This window comes from Anopheles arabiensis, chromosome 2 (assembly GCF_016920715.1).
Source record: "Anopheles arabiensis isolate DONGOLA chromosome 2, AaraD3, whole genome shotgun sequence".
NCBI classification, from domain to species: domain Eukaryota; kingdom Metazoa; phylum Arthropoda; class Insecta; order Diptera; family Culicidae; genus Anopheles; species Anopheles arabiensis.
In genome coordinates this window covers 18,409,319-18,430,133 of record NC_053517.1, presented here as the reverse complement: position 1 = coordinate 18,430,133, position 20,815 = coordinate 18,409,319, and the positions used below count along the sequence as shown (strand labels likewise).

The 20,815-nt window shown below is 43.7% G+C and overlaps 1 protein-coding gene across 5 annotated transcripts in view; it reads left to right on the top strand.

The window, feature by feature from the left end:
• The window catches only part of LOC120895440 (translational regulator orb2), a 244,249-nt gene extending 224,297 nt beyond the window's left edge, over window positions 1-19,952 (top strand). For 4 of the 5 annotated variants that reach the window (XM_040298802.1, XM_040298803.1, XM_040298804.1 and 1 more), the window contains 4 exons: window positions 6,471-6,681; window positions 6,788-6,873; window positions 6,945-7,151; window positions 7,279-7,395. In XM_040298802.1, coding sequence (XP_040154736.1) covers window positions 6,471-6,681; window positions 6,788-6,873; window positions 6,945-7,151; window positions 7,279-7,395 — 621 coding nt within the window. The other variant, XM_040298806.1, reaches the window with a different exon arrangement.
• Window positions 19,953-20,815: the final 863 nt, after the last annotated feature.

Here is a 20,815-nt window from a genome sequence, read left to right as displayed (position 1 = left end):
GCGCACACGTAATGTAATGTGGACACATTCGTCGCTTGTGGCAAACGGACTGAAGCAATCAGGCCTAAAACAATGGCATCCAAAAGAAAAGCCCAATAGAATGGTGGGCTACTACAGTGACACTGATACATTTTATTAGACTCATTTTCCTGTGCCTTAAAGATGTACGCAAGACATATTATAACAACTTCTGCTTGCTTTCGAATTTCCTTCAACATATATAATTATCGAATTTTAGCATTGATTCATTTATGCATATTATTTTGCCCGTGTGTATCACTTATCACTTCCCCAGCACACGGCTGATGACAGGCGTCGGGTGGCGGCACTGATTTTTGGCCGGGCGGAATTTTCACTTATGAAATTTAAACTCAATTTCGGAACTGGACCCAAAAACGCTGGCGAAACTTTCCTTATATGCTGCAACTTGTTTCTAACGCGTGCAACTTCGAGGCTAACTTTGTGATACAAACTTGCCCTCCAATACAAGCTACAGCAGAGCTACAACAGTTGCTAAACGCACAGAACGAAAAAAGGGAAAACGAGCACACGGGGCCGAAAGAATGTATGTTGCAGCAAGAGAGAGGGAGAGAGGAAAGGGGCTGCTTGTGGTTTGCTTTTTGTCGCCCGCGCCCCATAAGACATATGCCTCGGTGCAAAACTTAATGCCCGCAAAACATGGTAATCACTTTTGCAACACGTTCCAGGCCAGAAATTGTTTAAGCTTTTACACTTCTCGGAGGCAAAAGAAAACTTTGCGGAGCAGCCGGAGCAGCAGCCCTGGGTAGCAGCAGCTCGGAGTGTAAGAAAACTGTGTGCTTGAGCGACAGTTTTCTCCCCCATCTTCCCCGAAACACATGCATTATATATGATTCCTTCCGACCGACCGGCACTCTTAGAAGGACAGCCCATATGGAGCCAGTCACAGTTGCTTACTTGTATGCCAGCCCGCCCGCTCCCCTTGAGCTTCGTGCGGAAACACTTTTCAGCAACTTGCTCTGCGAGCGGCCAGATTGATGTGTGCTTGGCAAGCTTCAAGCCTCTGCCAGGTGGCGTTTTTTGTGTGTCGTCCCACGCGTCATTTGGTGCAACACAGTTCAACTTGTCTTGAGAGTTTGTTTTCCTCTCGCTTATGTTATGTTTGCCTGCTGATAGTCAACATTGCCACCGCCTAAATGACATCCCCGTCCCGATCGCTGTAAACCCCGTGGTCCTTTATTCCTCTTGTTCGAGTAGAATCACAGAAAAAAAAAGGTTTTCACACAAGCACGTTTTTGCAGCTGCTTTATTGGTAATTCACTTATTTTATTGTCCAAGACCAAATATATCGCACCAAAACGAAGCGCTCAAAAAAGGCGTGCTTCCTATCCCCCTTTTTTGATTCAACTGCCCGATGACGCGTTAGTTTTTTGGCGCTTTCCCCTCTTCTTTCGGGTTACCTGATGGTAATCATCGCTTTCAGCCGCCGCGCACGTTTCTTCTGTTCAATGCCTCGGCAGTGATGCCATCATGCCCCAGTCCCCGCCATCCTATATGAGAGCAGTGGTGCCATCACTCCCGAGCCCGTCAAACATTTTTGGAACGATGGCAGTGGTGCCAACATACCCCAGCCCGTGCAACCTGCTGTTCCAATCCTATGCGGTCAGCAGGCTTCACTACACCTCCATCACTGCCAACTTATGCACTGGTCTTTTGAGTGTGCTGCCCTTTGCTGTCTGCACAGTAGCACTACGAATCCTCCCGTCTTTTCCTTTGAAGACCTCCTGGATTCGTCCTCTTATCCAAGTTCTGCGCTCACCATCCGCAACATACACCAAGTCTCCCTCGGCCACAGGTTTACTTTCGTTGAACCATTTTGTTCTTCTATTCAGGGTAGGAAAATATTCCTGTTGCCAACGCTTCCAAAACTCGTCCGTCAGAAACTGTGTTCGGTGATAGCTGTTTCTTAAGGCGTCTCCTAACTCTGTAGGTGTCTTCGCTTGATCTTGGCTTCCAGAAGAGCTTCCTAAGAGGAAGTGATTTGGCGTGAGAGCTTCATTGTCAGAGGTGCTTTGAGGTACATATGTCAGCGGTCGTGAGTTAATCAAATTTTCTGATTCCGCCAGTACCGTGGTGAGGATTTCATCTGTAAGTTTGCGTCCGTCTTGCAGGACAGTTAGTGCTTCTTTAACGCTTCTAACTAGCCTTTCCCATACGCCCCCCATATGTGGCGCTGCGGGTGGGTTAAACTGCCAAGCTGTGCGCGTGTTTGTAAAAGTTTCCGCGCAGTCATTATTGATTTCACGAAGTTGTTTCTTCAGTTCATTGCTAGCACCAACAAAATTTGTCCCATTGTCGCTAAATATTTCCAAAGGAGGGCCTCGGCGGCAGACAAATCGGCGTATAGCCATAATGCAGGCGTTCGCACTTAAGTCGTATACTAGTTCCAGATGGATAGCTCGAACGACCAGACATGTGAACACTGCCACATATCGCTTTACTTTTGTTCGCCCTACGCTAACCTCAATTGGTCCCAGGTAGTCTATTCCAACTCGACTGAAGGGTCGAACATGCGGAGTCAATCGTTGTTCTGGTAAAGGTGCCATTCTTGGGGCCTGTGGTTGACATTTTGCGATTTTACATCGTTGGCAATCTCTAGCAGCTTTAGACACCATCGTTCTAAGATTCGGGATGTAAAATCGCTGTCGGACCTCATTGACTACCGTCTCGCTGTTTGAATGTCCGTATTTGCAATGGTATTCTTGCAGGATAAGTCTGGTAAGGTCATGACTTTTCGGCAGTATGATAGGAAACCTTGCATCAAATGTAGCAAATGAGGCGTTTGCTGTTCTCCCTTCGACACGAATCACTCCATGTTTGTCGGCAAATGGAGTTAACTTGTAAAGAGGGCTACATCTCTCTATGTACTGCCAGTTTTCGGAAGCTGGTTCATCACGATTGTGAAGTAAAGTTCGAATTTCATCAGGAAAACATTCGCTCTGAGTCCATCGTATAATGTTCCTTTCTGCAACTTCATACTCAGCTTGTCGTAAAGGCACGAATTCTGTTGTTACATTTCGAATTATTTTGTTTGTTACATTCCGGCCTGCTCTGATAGTTTCTATTGCAAGTTGTTTCAATCGTCGACGGCAATTGTTAATGAAACGAGATACTATGGCAACCGTTCGCAGCAACACTCTCCATTTGGAAAACCGGGAAACATCTATTACATTTCTAGGAGTCTCGATGTGATGCAACAAAAGGTATGCTCTAAGCTCCTCCTTCGTTTCATAAATATTTTTTTGTTTTGGCCATTGATCTTCCGGAAGGTAGAGAAAATCACTACCTTTGAACCATCTGCCGTTGTTATCAGGTTCAGTGTCCTTATTCCACTTTGTTAAACAATCAGCGACATTTTCTTTTGTTGGTACGTGACGCCATTCTTTTGGTTCGGTGAGCGTCAGTATCTCTCCGACCCGGCAAGCAACGTATTGTTTATAATTACGATGTTGTGATCGGATCCAGGATAAGACTACCTCTGAATCGGTATGTATGAACTTTCTAGAAAATGTGATCGTATGGTTTTCGCAAATGGAGTTCATCATTCGTGCTCCTAGCAGCGCTGCCAGCAGTTCCAAACGTGGAATGGATTGGCATTTCAAAGGGGCCACTTTACTTTTGGCCATTATTAACGTGCAATGTATTCCGTCTTCCAATTCCGCTCGAAAGTAAGCCACACAACCATATCCTGACTCACTCGCATCGCAGAATATGTGTAACTGTAGTTTTTGCTCAATTGGTATTGAAGCTCCAGCAAAGTAGTGGCGCGGAATTTTGAGTTTACCAATTTTACTAATTAGTTCAATCCAACGCTTCCACTTGGTAAATTCGGCATCGCCCATTGGGTCGTCCCAGTTCATTCCAGCTCTCCACAAATCTTGCACCAGGATTCTTCCGTGCACCAGATATGGAGCTAGCAAGCCCAATGGGTCAAATAAACTCATAATAATGCTTAAAGCGATTCGCTTAGTTGGTATTTGGCCTTTTTCCACATATGGCTTCAAGTCCTCTCTCCATTCAGTGGAATACAGAAACACATCTTCGTTCGGTTTCCATTTTACACCCAGGACACGGTGTTCTGGCTCGGTGTCACACTCAATATTCATTTCGCGGCGGTCGTGACTCTCACCGAGCGCTTCCAGTACTTCTTGATGATTACTCATCCAATTCCGCATGTTGAACCCTGCATTAGCATGAATATGGCGTACTTGTAGCGCTAGACTTGATGCTTCTGCTACTGTATCAGAGCTGTCTAAATAGTCGTCCATATATGTACTCTTCATTATGGCAGCAGCTGCTGCAGGCCATGCGCTTCGATGCTCTTCCGCATTGCGTTGCATAATAAATTGCGCGGAACATGGCGAGCAAGCCGCCCCAAAGGTGGCAACGTCCATGATATAAACGTCAGGTTCAGAATTGGCATCAAAACGGAACAAGAATCTCTGTGCATGTTTGTCATTTTCTCTTATTCTTATTTGGTGGAACATTTTTTCAATGTCTCCACCGAATGCGATGCATCCCTGACGGAATTTGCAAAGCACTCCGGGCAAGAGGGCCAATAAATCTGGTCCCTTAAGCAATTGAGAGTTGAGTGAAATTCCATCAACACGAGCAGCCGCATTTTCATCCTCAGCCGTCTCTCCTCCAAATCTAGAAGGCGTCGCTCGAGCTCCTGGTTATTCTGCACTCTTGCAATTTCCCATGACTGCGACCGGGAACTACGCGAGCTCGGAGCACGAACACTTTTTCCACTATCATCCATCGATGAAAAAATGAAGTTCGCACCGCTTTCGTGAAACTAAATTTTCACGCTGTTATCGAGAAATGAAATTCTCGCACTCAACACTGTTTGGTGAAAAACGAAATTTTCACGCCTTTTTTGAGAAATGTTCGAGTAGAATCACAGAAAAAAAAAGGTTTTCACACAAGCACGTTTTTGCAGCTGCTTTATTGGTAATTCACTTATTTTATTGTCCAAGACCAAATATATCGCACCAAAACGAAGCGCTCAAAAAAGGCGTGCTTCCTATCCCCCTTTTTTGATTCAACTGCCCGATGACGCGTTAGTTTTTTGGCGCTTTCCCCTCTTCTTTCGGGTTACCTGATGGTAATCATCGCTTTCAGCCGCCGCGCACGTTTCTTCTGTTCAATGCCTCGGCAGTGATGCCATCATGCCCCAGTCCCCGCCATCCTATATGAGAGCAGTGGTGCCATCACTCCCGAGCCCGTCAAACATTTTTGGAACGATGGCAGTGGTGCCAACACCTCTCATTTACGGTCTGAATTTATTAAAATGTACCCCAATCGAACGCAGCGGATGGTTTAATCTTGATGAAGCAATTACCCTCCTTAAAAAAAGGTTCTCAAAGATAGTAGAATTCAATACCCCTTCCAAAAAAAGTACCGCTCGGGCCACGAAAGGAACGAGAAAAGGGAGCAAGGGAAGCGCGCAACGAAACGTCTTACTCTCGATGCGTAATGAAAGTCCGGCGGATGCTGGGCTGCACGGCTAACAACAGGGCTGGTGGGGTCCTCGAGAGACATTTTAATTAAATTAATTTGACAGCCCACCATTGCCAACCGTCCGTATCGGGCCATCGGGCCCCGCGCAGACAGTAATGGACCGTTCATAGTCGTCGTCGTCGTCGTCGTCTCTGCGAAGGAAAATGACCACACGTTCCACCACTCTCGGGGGCTGGTGTCTTGGTCGTCGTTCTGTCTGCGCTTTCTATACCTAGCTTTCACCTACCTGATGATATCGAGGCCATGGTGGTAAGAAGCACAGTACAAAAAAAGCCGTCCCCCGGCCGCTCTATGTAACGAGAGACACAACATGAAAAGGAGAAGATTAATTGGAGGAAAAAATCTCATTATTTAAATGATCTTTCCCGCCCCGACATACAGCGGTGCAAAAAAAAGGGCGCGGATCCGGAGGTTGAGGGAAAAAAAACTAGCGATTGTGCGACTCCGAAGCGATTCTCCTCGGGAGCGGTCGACGGGGTTTAAAGGCGGCACACAGGGAGAAGACGGGGGAGAACACCCTGAACCGTATGCACGGTTCGTTGCGACTGAGCGATGACACTAACCCACGACTGATGCGATGATAATTGAAGCAAAAGTCCGATGGGGTAGTGGTGTTGTGCGCCCGCGCCAGCACAAGGGGGCCAAGATTGATGACAAGTATTTTTCGGGGCGATTTGATTCCTGCTCTCTCTCTCTCTCTTTTATGGGTGGCCACCAGCCCCAGCGTCCAAGAACAATCGCGCGCTGAACCACGTGCGCATTTGAGCATGGATCGTGAATGGCAACGATGAGGCGATTTTTCAAGCGATTAATCCTGGCAAATTGTTTTCCTCGCGGTAGTCGTCCTCTCCGTTACTCACTGGGAGTGTTTTTTTTTTATTATCATTTTCGTTATTTGTCGTTCGCAGGAGGAGCGCGGCGTGCAGAAGCTGATCGAAACGTGCGTCCCGGATGACGACAAGCTCTACATCACCGTCTCATCGCCGACGATCAAGAACAAAGCGGTGCAAATCCGTCCCTGGCGGCTGGCGGATGCCGACTTCGTGCTGGACGCCTCGATGCCGCTCGATCCGCGCAAAACCGTCTTTGTCGGGGGTGTTCCGAGACCGTTGAAAGCTTGTAAGTGCCCGCAAGAGCACAGAGAGAGAGAGACAGTGCGGTAGAGCACCTTTCGGCTAAAATCGTCATCGATAATAATTTTGCGTTCTTCTACCCCGTGTTTTAGATGAACTGGCCATGATAATGGATCGCTTGTATGGTGGTGTATGCTACGCTGGTATCGACACCGATCCGGAACTGAAGTACCCGAAGGTAAGTGAATTGCCTCCAGCACATCCACCCACCACATTTCCTAAATGAACGATGTTTTGTTTTGTTTGTAGGGCGCCGGACGTGTTGCGTTCTCGAACCAGCAGAGCTACATCGCCGCCATCTCAGCCCGTTTCGTCCAGCTGCAGCATGGCGACATCGATAAACGTGTCGAGGTGAAACCGTACGTTTTGGACGACCAAATGTGCGACGAGTGTCACGGCCAGCGGTGCGGTGGAAAGTTTGCACCTTTCTTCTGCGCCAACGTCACCTGTCTACAGGTAGGAGGGGATCACTTGCGCTGCCTGCTGCCTTTTTTCGGTTTTACTTTTGCTTGCTTACCTAACCCATCTCCTTTTTTCTCTCTCTATCTCTCTCTCTCTCTCTCTTTTTCTCCCTCCCCGACAGTATTATTGCGAGCAGTGCTGGGGTTTAATTCACTCGCGCGAAGGCCGCGAGTACCACAAGCCCCTGGTTAAGGAGGGCGCGGACCGGCCCCGGGCAGTGCCCTTTCGTTGGTGTTAACGCCAACAGCCCCGATCAATTTCAACTGCAACTGCTAGGACGCCGGCGGCGGCGCGGGCGGGTGGTGGAGCTGGCGGCAGTGCCGCCGGTACACTCGGCTGCGCCGCACCGACCGATAGCCTCCCATCGCTATCCACCGGCACTAGCGCCACGACCCTTTCCGCCGGACTCTACTATGGTGGCAGCGGCACTAATGCCGGATTTGCCGGCTCTGCCAGCTACGTACCACCGCCGCCTTCGTTTCCCTGGGCTGCCAGCACTGCTGGAACCGGCACCGGCAGCGGAGCGGCTGGCTTTGCCGGCGGACTGTCGTCCAGAACGGCGCGACACCATCATCACCACCACCAGCACCAACAGCAGCACCACCAGCAGCAGCAGCAGCTAAGCACCCGTCCACTGTCCCTGTCAGCGTCTGCGTCCACGCCCGCGTCGGCCCTGTCGCACGTGGCAACGCATGGTGGAGGTGGCACCGGTGGCTCATACCACCATCACCTGCAGTCGCGCTTTGGAGCAGCGGCCAGCGGCAGTGGGGGTGGTGGTGGTGTTGGCAGTGGTGCGTCGGCGCTCGTGTCGCCCACGTCTTCGTCCTCGTTCAATCGTTGCAGTTCCATTGATCAGTACCATCATCATTCAGCGATGGCAGCGGCCGCCGTCGTCGGCAGTGGCAGTAGCGGCAGCAGCAGCAGCAACAGTATCGGCGGCCTTAGCACCGTTGCCGGCATGGCTGGCGTCAAGAAAGAAGACCTTCTTAAGCAACGCCTTGCTAAGCTGCAGTCGATTACTCCCACCACCGACGGAAGTCCGTAAGAGGTATGGATAAGTGTTAGGGGGTGTGCCTCTTCGGCTATCGGATTAGGAAAATACCCTTTCCAACGATTCCTACCTACTCTAGCAGTTGAATTTGAGAAGCCTCGCGAGAGGATGGGGGGCATACGTTACTTAGTTGTATGTGCAATTTTCTACTCTAAACTCAAAACAAACCACCTTTTATAATCAAACCAGAACTCTCTGATATGTAAAAAAAACACAAACACAGATACACAAGCGTTGTTTCTAGCGATTCTAGGTTGGTTTTGCGTTAATGCTGGTTTCTTTCAAAACCAGAGCATGCGTTCGACGAAACACGGTAGCCCAATTCATTTTAATATTTATACTTTTAGTAGAATCCCAATGCAGTGAACTTTGTCGGGGTTTAAAAACAAAACAAAACCAAATAATAAAAACGAGCGAGAGAGCGACACTTCTGTTAGAAGATCAAAACAAATCGACCGATCGATTCAAGGACCTTAGGTCGTTGTTATGATGCACCCTGTAAATATTGGCAAGGAAACACATTGTACGGCGGATACTTTGCTAGGGCTGGCTCATGACGCAGGTTGCCCTTCTTCGCGCAGATTCTCACGAAGGTGACCGAACCCGCTTCACGGGGTCAAAATCTTTAAAGCAAACCTTCGACAAGCAACTCTCGTTGCAAGATACACATCTCCACACAACACCCCCCTACGTCAGGCAGAAGGGTACGATTTTTGTGATAAAAAATAGGGCTACATTAATACTAAAGAAAAGTAATATTTTTATATAGTTAACCATTTGCAATACAACCGTAGTGAAATATTAGGTCTTATAAAAAGAAAAGAAAAACAAACAGCGCGCGCGCCATCGCAATGTGCATAGCAGCAGCAGTAACAGCAGCAAATAATGCCTTGATTTAGGCCGCCATGTGTTATCGCTGTAATAGGCTTACACGAACCTTTTTGTACCTTTTTGTAGTAGTTGGGGAGAGCAGAACAAAAACAAAAATCAGAAAAACACGTTGATGCGCATCAAAATTCCCCTGAGCGGCAAGAGAACGATCGCGTCTAGCCTTGCACGATCGGGACACATTTTCAGACCCGGTGCGGTTAGCACGACTCGTCTATCTATTTGGCCCGAAGTATCTCTCTAGCATAGTTTTCACCACAAATGACAAAGGACAACGGTAGCAGTTGCAATATTCGACCCTGCTGTTGCCGCCCCTGGTGCGCTTATCCGCGCGGTGCGCGCAACAGAAGGTACATGATGTTCTCTTGTTGACATTTTTTAAAGAACCAATAATTGGTAGACTATTTAAACAAAAATAACAACAAAAAACAATGTAAAAAGCTTGTGATCCTCCTGAAGCGACGACCAGGATCGACACCGTACAACAAACACTGGGGGGGAAGGGGAGAGAACGAATTGTCTATAGTATTGATTAGAAGTTGTAGGTACTTACTTAACAAACGTTGTTCGGGCAAAAGCGAAGAAAAGGGGAGGGAGGTGTCTGGATGAGTTTAATTTCTGTGTTTTTTTAAATTGCCATGACTCTCTCCGCCCCCCCTCCCTCTTCACAGCCAGTTCTCATATCTGCATTGCCTCAGCAAGCCGAGTGATCAGGCCGATGGCTTTTTATAGATGTGTTTTACGTTATCCGGTTAGGTTTACGCCACGGTTTACGGTTGAAATCTTGTAGATGTACTTTTGCAACGACCGCATGCCATCAGCCGAGTGGCTAGCAGAAGGTGGGGGGAAACAAACCACCTGTATAATAAAGCGCGGTGGTGAAATATGCAAACTGCTTAAAAACACATACAAAAACAAAACGGCTCGGCATTCTATTGCCGCAGCCGAAAGTCAAAATCTTTGTACGTTAAACGCATACCTTTTTCTATTCAATTAGTGTAAACGTGCTTTCAACCCCTATCGAAAATCAAGCTCACGTTTCAGTGTTTGTGTGTGTGTGTGTATGTACCGCGCGTACGTGTGGAAGGCCGCGGATGCATAAAAACACAGCCGGCAAAAAAAGCAAACGATCTGATCTAGATAAAAATCGTATAAACTAATACATAAGGATTGATATACATAAACATATAAAACAAAACGTATATATGTATATCGTGCGCTTATATAGCAGCAGCATACATTTAGACTGGTGTAGATATATAGCAAGCGAGATAGATTTGGAATGGTGGCGTCAGTTGGCCATCGATTTTTTTTAAGTTTGTTTTATATTTCCGTTCTCAAAATCAGAGCCACAACACTTGGACCCACAGGTAGCGTAGATAGTGAAACAAAAGTAATACTAAATAATTGAAATCTTTTAGCAATATTGAACCGCGACCAGCGCTGCTGATTGTGGATAAGTATAGACTGTAGACACTTTTTTACTGAAATGTGTGAAACGCGTCACTGTGCGAACATAGTTTAATTGCTAGCATTATGTTTACGATTTCTTCAAAGCGACTTGCATGATCATATCAATCGTCCTTTGCGAGTAGGAATTTTGTAAAATGTCCTGTGTGTTTTTTTTTAGAGCGGCCTCTTATTTCGAGAGACACGCAAAGGAAACAATTCTAGTTAAACCCGTAGCGCCATCATCCTTTGTTCGACTATGAAAAGCAAGCAAGCAAGCAACTTATCGCGCTGTTTGCTGATGTGAATAATAGTGGGCAACTAATTAAAACAATACAGACACACACACACATACCAAACACAACCTTACCGGTTGATTGTAACATAGCAAACCACCTTATTGCAATTCAGACGATCGCACCGTGTAATATACTACTTTTTTCCCAGCAAACGATATTTGCGCAGTAAAAAGTAGCTGGGGCTACCCGCGAACGAAACACTCCAACCCGATGTTTTGCTCGCGCTCGGCTTATTTCGAATATGAATAAAAGTGTAAAAGACGTGTTTTTATAAAACCTTTAAACCTTTAAACCAAAAGAAGTACGCTAATCAAACCCCCCCCCCCCTGTTATATATCATGGCTAAAGTAATGAACGATTTGCGAGAAAGAGAGTTGTGAAAGAGTGAATGCCACAGCTCCATCGTTACACAGCTTTCTAGTTGTCAGCAAATAGGAACACGGGGGTTGCCGCGTGTTTAGTGTGTTCGATTGCTGCGCCTGGTATTATTCCTTAATAAGTAAGAAGGAAGGCACGCTAAATAATGACGCTAAGCATCTAGCCGAAGGTACGAACGTGTGCGCCCTATTCTCCCAGATTAGGGCGCGCGCACGGTAGGAAGGGAGAAAGCACGCAACCGGGCGTATATGATGATCAGCAGCCAAACTTAAAGTCACCGAAAGTGATGAATGTTTTTTTTTCCTGCTTGTTCTAATCATTTTGTACCGCACTGGTGATACGCACCACCGTGGTTGTGTGCGCAATAAATACGCAACTGTGAATGTAGGTAAACTCTTTGCATAAAACAGACTTAACGGCATCATTCTGTTGAGGAAATTGCGCGTGTGTGTGAGAGAATGTATTTGGTGTATGTAAAACAGTTTTATATTTAAAGATACGCAACAACAACAACAACAACAACAAAAACTCTAAAAGACAAAGGTAATGCTCCTTGCGCTAGACTCTCATAAAAAATAATAATAGCAAAATCAACAAAAGTACGTTTTTAAACGAAGTTTCTTAGCTACTATCTTTAAAGAACACTATTTAGCTAGCGAATTAACTTAAAAAACCCCCACACAAAAAAACCCTTTCCGTAGGTCAGAAAAGCAAACGGGTGGCTTAGTTGCGGGATACGTTAAATATCGATTTCGTTCGCGCGCTGTCGCTTTAGTTTTAGCATAAATTGTTGAATACGTTTTTAAGGTAGGCCAGTACAAAAAGTCCGTTTTCTATGTAGACAAATCAGTAGAGACACACTAATACTACTACTAGTAGTAGCAAGCGCTTGCTCTCCGTAGCATATATACATATATTTTTTTACAATCCCCTCGCCCATTTTTGCATCCAGAGTTACTGTTAGTTCCAGATTGAGTTTGAGTTCAATTTAATTGTTGTAACATGATGTAAATGGAATGTGTGCGTTAAATGAGTGCAAATGATGGTGGCAAGTGAGCGAATAATTTGAAGCGGCAAATGCGAATTATGAAGAGAAAATTATGAAACAAAAATGAAATGGCTTAATTTGCTTGCGTGTGTAGTCAGACACAGGGGGAAGCGATAGGCAAAAAGAAGAGATTTGAACACATTTTAACGAAACACGAACGAATGAGCATAGTTAATTGTGCTGTGTGTAGAACAGAAACAGAGCGATGCTGAAACAAAACCCAATGGAAGAATGAGACTCCCGATCTCATGCATGTGCTAGCTGCTTACTGCGCGTTATCAGAATAATACGTTCTCGAGTGGGCCACAGCTACAGTCTTACCAAACCGTGCACAAAACCGCTCGATACACGAGTTTTGGCAACAGCGGGCGCGCTTCGCCTCGAACAGAGAGCGTAACCTTCTTCCATCGTGAACGAAACAAAAAAAAACCCGTGCAAAAATTAACCGATACATAACTACAGCGCAATGCTTATGGATAACCTTTTACCGTAGAACTATATTAAACCGTTATCGTCCGACGTTCCCCTTTTTTTAAAAAAAGCAGTGTAAACAGCAAAACAAAAAGGGGGTGTTCAAATACTGCTGCTACTGGGAGAAGGGAGAAACGACAAGCGAATGACTACCACGGCGGCGAGAGCAGCTCTCCCAATCACGTAGCGGAGCAGCAGTGTTAGTATATTTTTCTATCCGATAGTGCATAAAACAGTAGATACATTTTTAAAACTGCTCCCCCACTTTATCTCCCCCCAACTAAAGACAAAAGCTAGAACATGCCATCCCCACCCCCCCGAGATATCAAGTGCGTGCGTGCGTGCGTGTACCACCAAACGGATGCGAGAGAAACACACACACGGACACGGACACACGCATAGAGAGAGAAAGAGAGAAAACAGAAACGTTATTATATTTTTGTGCACCAACCTTTCCAATGCCGCGCCGCGGGGCCCATGAGCTCGTACCAGGCCAGGCCCACGGGCCCATTTGGTACGGTCGGGACCGCCGGTGGTCAAACGCGACACATCAAGAAAATACAACTTCAACGAGGTTTCTAGTAAAATTCTTCTTAGTGAAATTAGTGCAAACCTGGTGAACCAGGTCCTAGAGACACACGTGCGGGGTTCTGTTCGTGCGGTAGCTTTCTTACCAGAGCAAACATTGTAAAAGGACGTTTCGTACCCCGTAAAACAACCTGCGAACGCATCTTGTTGCTGCGCGGGTGTCAAAATGCATACAAAAGTGTTCGTTTGCACCGTGTTCATTGCACTTGGAAAAGCTATGGCTGACAAAGGCATCATCGGAAAGACAGTGTTAAATTTAACGTTTTAGTGAAGAGAGGGAGAGAGAGGGCCAAGGAAACTGGATGATTTTCTCGCCTCGGTTTAGAGAGCTAGTGGGTCACACACACACACACACTCGTACACACAATTCAAGTACGCTTAGTACAAATTAGCTAAATTTCTGAAGCATTATATTTCGACGACACACACACACACACACACACCACTTTCTTCATTGCCCCGACCGAACCCCAGCCAAGGTGAGCCGGAATGTGCAATGAAAACCAAAAACACAAAAGCAAAGCTGACCAAACCAAAAAAGTGTGTTGTTAAAGAGATGGGACAAAATGGGGGTTAACCGGGTTACGTGTGAAAAGGCAGTTGTTGTTTGTAAAGATTTGGTTTTACGCTTTAAGATTTAGTACCCAAAATCGCAAATTCGAGGTGACCGCAAAAAGGATTAAACGCTAAAGCAAACTAGCTAAACCACACCGCACTAGCGGCTACAAGCCGCCCTGGGCCAAATGCGTTTTGTACGATAGTATTCGCTGATACAGTATTGATTTTTAATGTAAGTGTTTGTTGCGCGAGGCTGTCCAAGGCAAACCAAAAAGCTTTAGTAAAAAATAGTTTGTTTGGTTTTGTTTTTCTCCACCCTCTCCTTTTCCCGTTCTCCCACGCGCCCTCGCATACGTTAATTGTTGCTTAGTTTTTGTTCGCCTAGTAGCGGCCTATATAAGAAAGGAAACAAAGGGTGGCAAAAACGGAACCGATCTAGTCAAATGTTGGTTCCTCGTCCTTCTTCCAAAGTGCATGTGCAACGCACTCTGGGGGGTGACAAAAACAAAACAAACCTCCCAAGGCATCTCCCCGCTCAGACACACACACTCGTATAGTGGAGACACACACACACACACACATATGTATATTATATATTTTTGTACTACTACGCCAAAACAAACAAACGTTACAACTTCTCGCGTACCTTTTGCTCGCCGATTACTGTATTGCTCACTGGGGGATGGGAATGATAAGGTAACCAGGTTTTGATTGGGCCCGAATCGATTGGCGGCGGCTTCGTTAGTTGAATACGGCATGTGTTGTTGTAAAACAAAAAACAAAAAACATTACCAAAAATGCGCTATTTAGCCATTTAGCCCCCACCCTTGTTTAGTCCGGCTTTATGCAGCAAACCCCCCCCCCTTGTTACAAAATAGTACTAAACTAAATAGTCCACTGGACAACGAATTCACACTAGTCAGGCCATTTTATTGTTTAATTTAAATCCTGCTTTTGAATGCGATCTGCAACGCCAAGCGAAAGGAAAGCCGTACTCATTTTATCGTTAGCGAGGTTGTTGTTCGCTAGTTTTTTGATTTTCCAATTGAAAACTTCCATCTTGAGTTCCACTCCTAATTTGAAATTGTGCTTTTTCTCACCTCCATACAATAACCAGACTCCACATGTTACTGAAGCATGTACAGATATCCCCAGCGATGATATAAAACCCAAAAATACAATACAACAACACAGTAAGAGACAGAAAGAAAGAGAGAGAGACAGAGAGACAGAGAGAGAGAGAGAGAGAGAGAGAGAGAGAGAAACAGAGGGGACGCTTTTAATCCAAACCCAGGCGAAGGATAGTAGAAATAACCGATGGACGTTCTTCGGTGCAAAGTGGTGTGACACACTGAGGGGAAAAGGTGATGATTGTTTTAGTGTTGCTATCGTTTCTCTATTTTTTGTACTAATCAATACCCGAATCAACGTTATCTAGTTAAATGAAGAGCAAACATAAAACACGGAATGAAAAATCTTTATCGAGCAAGGTTGATGTTGTAATAGGCAGGCAAAGAGATCATTTCCACATCTACCACATCCAGCCAGCCAGAGATATCGGCTTGCTCTGTTCTGGGAGGTTAGAGCCGAAGCTGTCCTTTGTCAGGTTTTGTTCGCTCAATCTATGAAGTGTAGCGATAGAGAAGCGAAAAGAATAGCACGGATCGGAACTCCCCAGGCTAAGGCCCACAACGCAGTACGATCGTACTCTAAGACAAAAACAGTAAAAGCGATACCAAACGCATCTCCCTCTCCCCTCCCTACATACTCATATCTTGCATTGGCAGCTATCATAAAACCCCCTACCACAGGATATAAGAAAAACGAAGATAAAATAGAACCATATACACCCGGATTGTGTGTAATTTAAGCAATGGAAAAGCAGAACAGAAAGCGAAGGAGAAAGTGAAGCTATACCAGCTTATAACATAACGATAAAATAATACCATTCAAAGTTACACTGTTCAAACCCCTCTCCTCCCCCCCTACACACAACCACACACAACACAACACTACCAACTCTACCAACCATTCAGCCGTTTAATAGAAAACAATGTTGCAGCAAAACATAACATAACCTACATACTAACCACGCGAGAGGTGAACATAGGATGGAAATTTATAAAAAAAAAAACACGTGTGCATCGATTCCCTAAAACCCCCCAGACCCTCCCCCAGCTAGCCTATTATCTATGGACAAAATCCTTGATGTTGTTGTATGGCTCGTTAATCTCGTTTTCTTACTGCGCACCTCACTCCTTCCCAAAAAAAAAACAAACCAATAACCAAAAAAAAAAACCTTTCTCATTCGCGCCATCTCTCTGTGTGTGTTAAACGTGTAACAAGTTATACAGCAGCAACAACAACAAAAAATCGATAAAATATTGGTAAAAAAAAGTGGATAAAATTTTACTAAGATAAACACGTGCACGTAAACAGCAAAAAAAAAAATACAATTCGGGAAAACAACCAGTGTGGAAATGGATCAGCAAAACGGTTTGTTCAATCTCTACGATACACTACTGTCCAATGTGTCCAATGCAATAATACTACAACCCACTGCAAAATATAGTCAAATGCATTGATAAACAAAACCAGAAACAAGAAACACAACTCCCTGCCCGCCCCCCTTACACACACGCCCCTTACATAGTCCATGGTGAGCGTAAGCATAAAGAGACGGCATTCGAGGTGCGAACACCACATACGCGTGAAAGGTATAGCGAAATAAACAAAAAACCAAAAATCCGATTTCTAATTAACACAAGTTGCATAAACAACTAATACTACTGGTTCATAAATGCATTGAAAGTGCAGCGTTTTGCGGGTGGGGCAGAAACAAGTGACATGCGCGGAATGCAATTAAATTCCCCACACCGCGTTTAATGCATGTGTTTGGCGTTGAGAGATCGGAATGAATATAATAAGACGTATAAATCTTTTGAGTAGATTTTGGATTCTAATTTTAGAGCAATTTTTCCACGAAATAATATATATATATATAGAGAGAGAGAACTAATGAAGAAAAAGAAGAGGAAGAAAACAAGCAGCTATAAACAGCATATAAGAAGAATCGTCGTGAAACAAAAAGAAAAACAAACAAACAGAAAGCAACCATTTTGCTGCATCACATCATCAATATCATCATCGTCGTCGTCATCGTCGTGCACACATAGACTCTTTCACCATTTCGATAACAAAACAATTGGGCCCGTAAATATTTCAAAGACATGGGAAGAGAGAGAGAAAACAAATACAAAAAAGATTGAAATTAGGACAAAGAAAAACAAAAAAAAACAAACAAACAAATAAAGTATAATTCTAGATAAAGCAAAACAGAAAGAAAAGCAGTACGATTGAATGCTATCCAAACAGTTGAACAATGAGAAATTGAGCAACAAAAGAAAAAGAACAGAAAGGTGCAAAATAATAACACGAACATAAACAAAAAAGTAATGAAAAATAAGTTAATATTAATGAAAGTGGAGAGCAAACTAAAGAAAAGTAAATTCGAACACACACACACAAAAATAACAACTTCTTAAACGGCGAAATTACACAATATATGGCTCATGTGGTGGTGGCACACAGGAATAGCTCTGTCTGATTTGGGATACGCAGTCGTCGGTTGATAACGAAGCGAAACAGACACCCTCGCCCGTATTAAGTACTAGTACACTTTCCGTTCGCTGCCTTCCTCTAGATCGCCCAGACACACTGTGTGAGCAAATAGGGGAACAGGTGGGAGGGAGGGGATGGCAGGTTGAAAAAAACAAACTATATGAGATGCGCGTTAACCAGCATTATTGTGTAAAACTTTAGATCAAGATGAAATGATGTTTTTTATACTTGTAGCTGACGTTTTTTAACAAAAACTAAATCATTCAAAAAATACAAAAACCTTAAACCTGGTGGATCAAAGTGAGATTTAAAAGATAAATCAAGAATACGAAGCAAAAGCGGAAGAAAAATGATGAAAAACAAAACCAACATACAGCAAACGAAACACAACACGCGAAACAGAAGCGAAGAACGGACACGCAAACGAAACTAAAAACGACGAAACAACAAAACACATACACACACAGCGGGGAAACGAGCAATGGAACAATACCGGAAAACGCACCCCTTCGCCAACCTGCTGAAATCCCTGTGAAAGTGCACCATAAATAATGATATTGATAAGAAGAAGAAAAACAAGAAGAAGAAGAAGAAGAAGAAGGAAACAAATCGGTGAGAGATAATACGGCGATAAGCAACCAAATCGGAACACAAAGTATATAAACTTTAAAAAGACTAAGGCAAACGAAACAAAACAAAACAAAATTAAAAGCTAAAAGAGCGAAGTAAAAGAGCGGACAAAACAAAAACCAACCCAACAAAAAGAATGCTCCAGTCACACAACAGTCGTTTTACGCTGCGAGTGGAAACAAAATTTGTATCGCTTACTTTGGAGACGTTTTTTTTTTCTAAAATCGGCCATTTACCACGTGCGCGTTGCATCAACTGTTTGCGAAAGGTGTAATCAACCAATTTAAGTGTACGCAATGCAATTAGAGACGATAAAAAGAACCGGGGGAAAGCAAGAAATAGCGAAGCAAAACATAACACACTTCATCTTATAGGAAATGCAATTTTTCTTATTGGATTTAACATTTCTGTTGCCTTTTCTGTTCTCGTTTGTTTGAAGACGAAGCCTACTGTTCTTCTTCGGGTTTAATAGCACTAATAATAGAGGAAAAGACATATTGAGCTTTTTTGTTTAGTTTTGTATGTGAAGTGAAAGTGTTCCCTCACTATCGTTATCTTTTTAGCAATACTGAAGTTTTTTTTTACATAAAATTGTTTATTTTTACCTAAATTGTTATCGTGATTTTTAAAACTTGTTGTTGTTATTGTTGTTGTATTATCCTTTTATTATTATTTTCTGTTCTCCGTTCGGATGAAGAAGCGTTTAAGTATTACAACTTACAACGAGCGGTTAATAAGTGTGTATGTATTTATTTTGGTTTTGTTACAACCATTGTGCATAATGTTCAACGAGCGCAATGCGCGTGCAACGGGTTCGTGTTGCAGTTCACTACTGCCGCTCGTGTGCGCCAAACTTGAAGGATGGAAGGTTAGATAATGCCCGTTTTTTTACGTCCAGTTTACGTCCAACGCATGGTATCTCGGTCTGGCCCTTTAAGGGTGGCACGGATAGTGAGAAATGAGGCAAAGGTATAGTTTTGTTTGGTTGGAATAGTTGCAGGAACAACAGCAAAACAAAACTCCCCCAGACAGAAACACGGACATACAATAATACACAAGAAACAAACACACACCCACACATTGGGACTATAAAAAAAAGAAACAAAACAAATCGCAAAGCAAAATTATTAGCCAATAAATAGTAACTAATTAAAACAGATTAATGAATAATAATCATAATGATGAAAAGCAAAGTAATAATAACACACACGAGAATGGAGCAACGGTTAGGAACAATCGGGCGCCGCAAACCGTTAAAAACTTACACACAAAACAACACACTCTTAAGCAAACAGAACAAACAAACACACACACACACACACACACATAGACACATTATACATGTGTAAGAAGGAAAAGCTAAGAAGACGAAAACAAAAAACAAAAATATTTAGAGGTTTATTACTGTTCTAGCTGTTTTTTATTACATCCGTCTATATAGACCAAAATGTAGACGCCCATAGTTTGATGACCCTTTTTTTACAGTTTAGAGTGTAGGTTCTAGTGAAAATAAATTATAAAATATAAAAAATGGAATAATAAGAATGAAAAAAAACAAACAAAATACACATAAATAATTGTAACAAAAAAAACTTTTGCGATGATGAAACGAATAACACTTAGAGAAAGAGAAAAAGAGAGAGAGAGAAACAAATGAAAATGAAACGATTGCAAAGAAATAAAAACAAACAAACAAACAACAACTAAGCAAATAACATCGGGGGCATAACAACTACAGCATAAAAGCTGCTGAAAAATAAGAAACTACTATAGCATGCAAGTGAGAAAAATGCAGCAAAAAAATAAAAAAGAACTGCTTGTGAGGAGAAGCGACAAAGTGACAAAGAAGAATGTAAACCGATACCACCAGTGGAGAGAAGCTAAGAGAGAGAGAGAAAGAGGACGCATTCACGACGCATGGTTAGCAAATCGAAACCGTGCAACAGTGTGTGTGTGTATGCCATGCCATGTGTGCTCTGGTTGGCAAGCTTTGGTTTCCACTCATTTTCCCAAGCAAGCCATGATGAGTAAACAGCAAAGGAAATTGAAGAAATAAAAAAACAACAACCCGTACACAGAGCAAGAGAGAGAAAGAGAGAGAGAGATAGACAAAACAAGAGACAAACATCGCAAAACGCAGGTTATATGCAGTGCAGGTAAAATGCAGCCCCGAACGGCGTGGGTATGTAAATGCACGAAGCATAAAAAAAGTGTGCAAAACGCTCTCAAAACCAGCAAACACAAAAGCAAATCATGTTAATGGAAAGGGTTGTTGTGCGTGTCCTGTGTTGTTGAACGCGAGGTGGTTGAGAAGGAAGATTACATCGCTGCAGCGAGATGGTAGGGAGAGAAAGGGAAGAGATGCCATCATCCCATCATCCTCCCTCCTGTAAGAGCCAATAGTGAAAGGGCGCAAAGACAGAAGAACAGCAGCAGAGGAGGAGGGAAGAAGAAGAAGAAGAAGAAGAAAAACACACACACAACGGTAGAGCAAATTTTTGTATTCCTATCAAGGTAGTTTAATTTTTTAACTATTTTTTACTGATCAAAGAAAAAGGTAAGAAAAACTGAAAAATAAAAAAGTACTATTTTTTATGCTTCAAAAAGCAGCTTGTTTCGGGTTTTTTTTTAAATATCACAATTTAGTTGTACTGTACTTGTACTGTAGCCATGCCAT